The sequence below is a fragment of the Sinocyclocheilus rhinocerous genome, unplaced genomic scaffold (assembly GCF_001515625.1).
Source record: "Sinocyclocheilus rhinocerous isolate Xijiao unplaced genomic scaffold, SAMN03320098_v1.1 scaffold451, whole genome shotgun sequence".
NCBI classification, from domain to species: Eukaryota; Metazoa; Chordata; class Actinopteri; order Cypriniformes; family Cyprinidae; genus Sinocyclocheilus; species Sinocyclocheilus rhinocerous.
Window position 1 is genome coordinate 710711 of NW_015657491.1, and position 7793 is coordinate 718503.

The following is a 7793-nucleotide window of genomic DNA, read 5'->3' on the forward strand; positions in this document are numbered from 1 at the left end:
TATATATATAGCCCTAACGAACAAATCAAGCATATATATTAAACATATCTATCTATATATTAGTAAAGCGTTTTATAACATCTTTTTTCACATGTTCATGACAGTATATGGAGCACATGTCTTACCCAGCAGCAGTAGTTTGAGTTCTCTGCGGGAGTCTCTCTTGTCTTTCCTCAGTTGTTTGTCTATCTCCTGATTTATCCTCTGCCGTTCCTTCTCCTCCGCAGACATGCAACATCCAGCCATGGTCTCTCTCTCTCTCTCAGAGTCCCGTCCCGTTTAAAAGAACACGATCTTCAGCACGCTAGAACAGCTTGGATCAGATGTATTTTGTTCTCCTCTGCTCCACACTACAGTCTGAGAGTTCATGAATGGGCTCCTCCTTTAAAGGTCCACTGAACATAATCTCCAGCTATTGAGCAGAACTTCAGTCTGGATGTACAGCGGCAGCAGAAGTGCTGTTGTATCAGTGCTGATGGAGGAATGGCAGAGCTGGAGTCTCAGGCGCAGATCAGCAGCAGATCATCCTCGTGTCAGTGAAGGGCATCTGTGCTGCTGTCACTCGCGCAGGGGGCGGGGCGGCCCACACCTGCACCTGCACCGATAGGGAAGTAGGACGTCCACGTATTTTCCCAGGTATATAACTATTTCACCACTTCATTATGTCTGGTGCATAAAAATCATATAAATATTTAAACATATATAATTCAATTTATTATTATATTATATTATATTTTATATAAAGTTTGGGGTCTGTGATTTTTTTAACATCCTTTATTCTCACCAAGGCTGTGTTTATTTGTTTAAAAATACAGTAAAAACAGTAATATTGTGAAATATTATTAGGCTACAATTTAAAATAACAATTTTATGTGAATATATTTTAAAAGTAATTTATTTCTGTAATGCAAAGCTGAGTGTTACATAATCCGTCAGAAATCATTTTAAGGAATCTTTGATGAACAAAAGAAGTTTGAAGTTAAAAAGAACAGCATTTACTTGAAATATATTGTTTTTGTAACATTATAAAATGTCTTTACTGTCACATTTGATCCCTTGATCAATTTAATGCATCCTTACTGATTAAAAATATCAATTTATTTTTAAAAATTCTCACAAAATTACAGGTGTACTTTTCAGCAAGTAAAAATTATGTAGCACTAAACAATGTATGATCCATAAAAATGTAAACGTTAGCATATTTCACACCATTGTTTTGGTCAACTTTGAAATATATTGTTTTTGTAACATTATAAAATGTCTTTACTGTCACATTTGATCCCTTGATCAATTTAATGCATCCTTGCTGATTAAAAATATCAATTTATTTTTAAAAATTCTCACAAAATTACAGGTGTACTTTTCAGCAAGTAAAATTATGTAGCACTAAACAATGTATGATCCATAAAAATGTAAACGTTAGCATATTTCACACCATTGTTTTGGTCAACAAATATTGAAATGAATAAACTGCTATACAGTCATTGTTATACAATTACATTTGGCTTGCTTTTTGTCAATGGCTTACATTTATTCAAATATAACAAAATTCTTATAAATATAAAATATAATATAAAACATTATAGGGCTGTTGACATTGAAACTTACATTTCTGTAAATCTGCTTTGAAATTATATTGTAAAAATCCCTGTACAAACGTAAATATATGACCTAACATATAGCACATTAAAACATTTGTGACAACTTGCCCCAATACAAATATGACAACTCAGGTCAGCCCTGACCTGACATTTATGAAAAACACCTGAAAACACACTTCAACCTTTTAGTTACTTTCTCCGGCTATGAATATATTCCAATATATTGTGTTCACATGCATGCATGCATGCATAAATAAATAAATAGTTTTGGTAGATAATAAATAAATTATATATATATATATATATATGCTATTTTCAAGAGGAAAACAAAGCTTGGATGAAGAAATTAAGCTGGTCATTAATGGTTGTATGTTAAATAAATAATTTTATAGTATAATTCTTCCAGTGTTTGGTCTCAATGCTGAATTTAGTTCATTGCATTGTTTTTTTCAGTCGAATATCTTTTTTCAATATTATTTTACTCATGTATATTTTTCACTGATTTGACGTTAAGATCAGTTCAGCTTGCATTACTGAGAGACATAACCCAATTATATATTTTATGATGGAACCTAATTTCTATTCTACCATAGATTATATTTAAATGTAAACTGACCCAACTCACATCACATCATATTGTAATATGAGTGTACGCAACATGAGTTTTCCAGGAGCAGAGAGGGAAGAATTGTTTCTGATTCAGAGATTATTAGAATATTTAAAATGAAAAAAAAAAACTCCTCTTGGAAAGACTAAAAGGTCAAACCATGCTGGACACAATTAAGAGAGATCTGGATTTAGGCAAAACTTTGTCCTTTTTGGTGGCTGCATTCAAAGCAAGCAAGGAAAACATTTGCAACTACTTTCCAAGTAAAAATGAAGGGACTCAGTGTCACGCTTACATGCTGGAATGAAGACAGAAGAGCGTACGTCGAAGATAATCTTAATTCTTTTTAATGAATCCACAGGGAAAGATGAAGGGAATATCCACACAAGAAGGGTAACCACATGCAATAACCGACAACTCAGAGAACTAAGGAAGGGAATTTATACAATGGAAGAGGAGCTAATGACTAATTAACAAGACACAGGTGAAAGGAGGTTAACTAATAAAGACACAACGAGGACAGGAACGACCAAATATGGGCACATGAGGGAGAAAAACACAACCAAACATCCAATCCTGTGACAGTTTGCCCCCCTCCCGGAAAGCGCGACCTCGCGCCACAGTGACAAAGGGAGGGATGGAGGGGGACTTAGGAGGAGGACAAAGGAGTGGATGTGGGATGGTGACAGGGGATGACAAAGGGCTGGCAGGAAGGCAGGCAGGCAGGCAGACAGACAGACAGACAAGACAGGTGGAGGTTCTGGTGGAGGACGGACTCCCAGGAGGAGGACGACGACCGACAGAGTCCAGGGTGGTGATGATGGAGGGAGGAGCCAGGGTGATGACAGAAGGGAATTGTAGCAGGAGCCAGGTTGAACCCAGGCCACAGCTATGACAGCAGCCCACGGTGGAGCCGACAGAGGGAGGAGCCATGGTGGAGGAAGGGCTGACGACTCCAGGGGGCCAACCGACGACAGCGGAGCAGGTGGGAGAGGAGCCCAGGGCTGAGACGGAGAGCCGATGAGCCAGGACGACTGGGAGGATCCGGAGGGACAAGGCGGAGCAGACGGCTCAAGCGACCAAGGCGGGGATCCGGAAGGCCGCGGTGGAGCCGGAGCGACAGAGGACCAAGGTGGAGCCGGAGGGAAGGAGGAGCCTGACAGAGCCAGAGGGACGAGGTGCAGGCTGAGGAGTCCTGAGGCAGTGGATGGTTAACGACTGACCAAGGCAGAGCCGGAGGTGGAGACGGGCCACGGTGGAGACGAGGGAGCTGTGAGCCATGGTGGAGCTGATGGGTTGATGAGCCGAGGCGGAGTCCTGGTCTCGGAGCTTGGAGGCAGAGTCCAGGTCTCGGAGGTTGGAGGCGGAGTCCAGGTCTCGGAGGTTGGAGGCGGAGACCAGGGATCCTCCGACCTCAATACTCCGGCCCGCAGTGACTCTGATCCACAGATGGGAGGCTGAGGATGAGCTGAGGGACTGGCAGGATGCAGTGGCAGCGAGGTAGAGGATTGCAGAATGCTCAGGAGAGGGAGGCTGGGTGGGAGTTCAGAATGTTCAGGGGTTTTAGGAATGGAGTGTGCTGTCCACATACACCAAAAGGCCACTCGCAGCACCGGGAGTGCCAACGATAGGGGAACGGCCTCCATGGTCATTTCAGGACTGGCAGATAGTTCAGGGCCGACTGATAGTTCAGACGAAGGCGGAAGAAGAGGGGGCATGTCTGCATATATATCCATATCATTGCCCACAGAGCTCAGCTCACCCTCAGCCATGGTGCAGTGGGTGGAGCTTCCCTCCGTGCTCTCGCTGTCCAGGACACTCTCCCCTGTGGGAAGCACTGTAGCTGGCTCTCGCACCTGGTCTGACGTCACAGGCTCTGGCTCCGGGGCGATCCTCAGCTCTGTCGTTCTCTTTGGCGATGGCTCGTCGGTCGCGGCGGGCTTGAGCTCTTGCTCCGCACAGTGGGGTGATGGTGGGCTGGGCTCAGGGTCCGGAGCGGGACTGGTGAGATGCTCCTCGGCAGGGCCGATGGTGAACGGCGAGTTGTTGCTCACCAGCACCCACTCCACAAAGGCGGCGAACGAATCCCGAGGTCCACCTCCGGACAACCGCGCTCTGCACTCATCGTTGAGGCTCATCAGGAAGAACGCGCAGGGATTATCCATAACAAAAATAAAAACTGACAAAAACAGAAACAAAACGGAGAGAAGGTGCACCGCTTACTTATTTTCTTGAGGTCGGTTATTCTGTCATGCTTACGTGCTGGAATGAAGACAGAAGAGCGTACGTCGAAGGTAATCTTAAAGGCCCCGATATACTTCAAATAAAATCGAAGAACGTCATTTCGAACAAAATCAGGCCCGAAACGAAGTTCGTTTTGAGTTCGTTTTGGCAGTTCGAAACAGCTCACCAAAGCAAACTTTTTTGGGGGAGTTCGTTTTGCCTCCTAAACACCTTTGAGCTACCATTGGTCCGTGGCGATTACGCATTCGGTGGGTGTGTTCTGGAACTCCGCCTTCTTTGACGTGCGATTTTTCATTCCACGGAGGCCAGAGAAGAGAACACATCTCCGCGACTATCTTGCGGGCTGTGCACGGTCGAATCTTGAGTGTATCAGAGACACTTTGTTGCGTGGCCCCACAAGCTAGTACTCGGAGTGTCAAGGCCAGTCTCTCCGTAGTGGAAATCTGTGTCCTGTGCGTTTTTACTTGTTTCACATATGGCGATACCCTTTTCAAGAAATCGTCAAACCGCGCGGCGCACATTCTGAAGTATGAAAAATGCACTTCCTCATCTGTGGTCCGCATTTGCTGAATTAAAATGGCAAACTCGCCATTATTCTTTATGTTTTCATTAAGTGGACGCACATACCGTCTACGTCGCTTGTTCTTGTTCTTTTTCTTTGCCATTGAATAGATCCTTTCATAAAAGCCTTATTTTTTATGCATTTTTTCTTTACAAAAAAAATAAAAATAAAAATACACATGCGGCTAACCACAAGGAGGGCAGATCATACCATTATGTGAAAGAAGGAAGGGGGACACACGCTCCGAAGATAGCGAGTGTAGTGGTACAGGCCAGGTACACAGAGCAACAGAGAGGGACAGGGGAGCCGGATTTAAACGCAAGTGCGTTGGTTAAAGTAGGAAGACACTGCAATTTGTTGCAACATCGGTCCCCTCAGAGAGAGTCTCCTCAAAAACAGGACAAATAATCACAGAGAGGAGAAATCGCATCAGCACATCCAAGCTGAGGTATCTGATATTTCTGAATGCCAACCTGCACTAAAGACTAAAGTGTTATTATTAAAGTTTTATTAAAATGTTAAATAATAGTATGTGTATTTTTTTGTAACGAAAAAAAAAAAGCATAAAAATAAGGCTTTTATGAAAACACTGAATAAAAAATTGCTTACCAACACACAAACCATTCACAATTGCTAAATTGGGCTAAAATAGAAGGCTCAGAGTGGTAATAAATAAAGAGCCATTTGGGAGCCGTAAGAGCCGGCTCTTCTAAGGGAGCCGAGTCAAAAGAGCCTAATCTTTTAAAAGATCCGAACTTCCCATCAGTAGGGTACACGCGGGCGGCGTGACACATGTTTACAACCCCGCCTCCAGCAGCACGGGGGTGTCGGAATGTTCGAAAACAGTATACCGTCGCTTAGCCGTTTTTGAACTTCTTTTTGCCCTCAAACGAAGAACGAAAAAGAACTTTGTTTGAAGTATATGGGGGCCTTAATTCTTTTTAATAAATCCACAGGGAAAGATGAAGGGAATATCCACACACCAAGGGTAACCACATGCAATAACCGACAACTCAGAGAACTAAGGAAGGGGATTTATACAAACGGAAGAGGAGCTAATGACTAATTAACAAGACACAGGCGAAAGGAGGTTAACTAATAGCCTAAAAACACAACGAGGACATGAACAGGAGCGACCAAATATGGGCACATGAGGGAGAAAACACAACCAAACATCCAATACTGTGACACTCAGAATACTTAGAGAGAGTCAGGAATATGGCATCTTATTTCCATGCTTTTAAATCAGCACATTCTCATCAAGAACTTAAACCACGGAGAACTTTTTATTGTTGATCAGAAATCAAATGTTCCCTTAAGAAAGAAAGAAAGACTTTCCTCTGAAGAGAGAGAAAGAGAGAGAGAGAGCAATAAATAAATAATTGAATTAAATTTCATTATTTCTGATTGCATGATCCCTCACATTCAGTTATAATGTTAGTCAAGGTTTACTGCATCACAAACAGTCATAAAACAGTCATAATATTACATATTTGCATTCAACTTTCCACAATCTGATGTTATAACCATGATGATTTCTGAATAACTAATTTTTGCATTTTGGTTTCTATAAATGATCAATGTGGATGGATACAGCACGTCATACTCAAAACAACAGTCAAACAACAGAAAAGCATGGAAAATCGTGTTTTTGTTTTTTTCATAAGGTGGCCCCTATGGAGTGCCAAACCTGACAAAAGTAAAAAATAAATAAATACATAAATAAATACACAAAGAAATGTTAAAAAAGCAAAAATACAAAGAAAAGAAAAAAAAAAACACAAAAATTAATAATAATTTATACTTTTATTTCCTTATTTATGTACATTTGTATTTTTTCCACATTTATTTATTTTTTCTTTTCTTTATTTATGCATTTATTTATTTCCACATTTATGTATTTATTTACGTATTTATTTCTATATTGATTTTTTCCACATTTATTTATTTCTACATTTCTTTGTTCGTAGTTAATGCCATTTGGAACATTCTGAAACACTTAATGTGGCTTAATCTATAACAGTGACAATGGAGGACCAAATTCAGTATTAGCAATTACTATTAATGAGGGTAATGAGGAGGGCGTGTTTTAGCTCCCACCCTGTATTTTTCCCACCAACATGTCCCTTTAGCGGCTCCGTAGTATGCATACAGTTATGGTGATACTAAACTTTGCGTGCACATTTGGGTGGCATTATGGTAATATTTCCACATAGTGAGGTAGATATGTGGGGGCGTGTTAGAACGAGCCGTTTTAGGGGGGCGTGGCAGAGTCTTAACTTTGATAAAGAATATCTCTTTGGTTTTGAGACTTTAGTCTTTGCAACTTCAGGGATCTTATCTATGCACAATCAGCTTGTAACACTCCAAAGAGAAAGGAAAACTTGAAATCGCATCATATGACCCCTTTAATTTGGAAAAAAGACGACAAGAAAGAAATTCGATTAACAGTTTAATTGTGAATCAAGTAGAACATTCAGATCATAACACAATAGCAAATGAGGTGTTTAAATTTTACTCTACATTGTATTCTTCATCATTTCCCCCTATTAATTCTAATTCTTTTTTTCAGATGATAAAAAATAATATCCCGTTAACTGATTTTTTAATAGGGCTGGGTAAAAAATATCAATATCTCTATATTAATCGATTCTCATTTTTACGGAACGATATCGATTCTTAAATCCCAAGAATCGATTAGTCTAGCCTGTTTTCAGTTAATGGACGGAACATTGAAGGGCACTTCCCATCCAATATATCGCAATAAGCATTGTGCTTT

General features: G+C 40.9%; 1 protein-coding gene across 1 annotated transcript in view; it reads right to left on the reverse strand.

Moving 5' to 3' along the window:
* The window catches only part of LOC107721075 (guanine nucleotide-binding protein subunit alpha-14-like), an 18561-nt gene extending 14079 nt beyond the window's left edge, over positions 1 to 4482 (reverse strand). The window contains exons 1-2 of the mRNA XM_016528932.1: positions 4468 to 4482; positions 126 to 595 (exon numbers count right to left, since the gene is read on the reverse strand). Of these exons, the coding sequence (XP_016384418.1) occupies positions 126 to 246 (121 nt within the window). The 5' untranslated portion in view covers positions 247 to 595; positions 4468 to 4482. The remainder of the gene's footprint in view (positions 1 to 125; positions 596 to 4467) is intronic.
* Positions 4483 to 7793: the final 3311 nt, after the last annotated feature.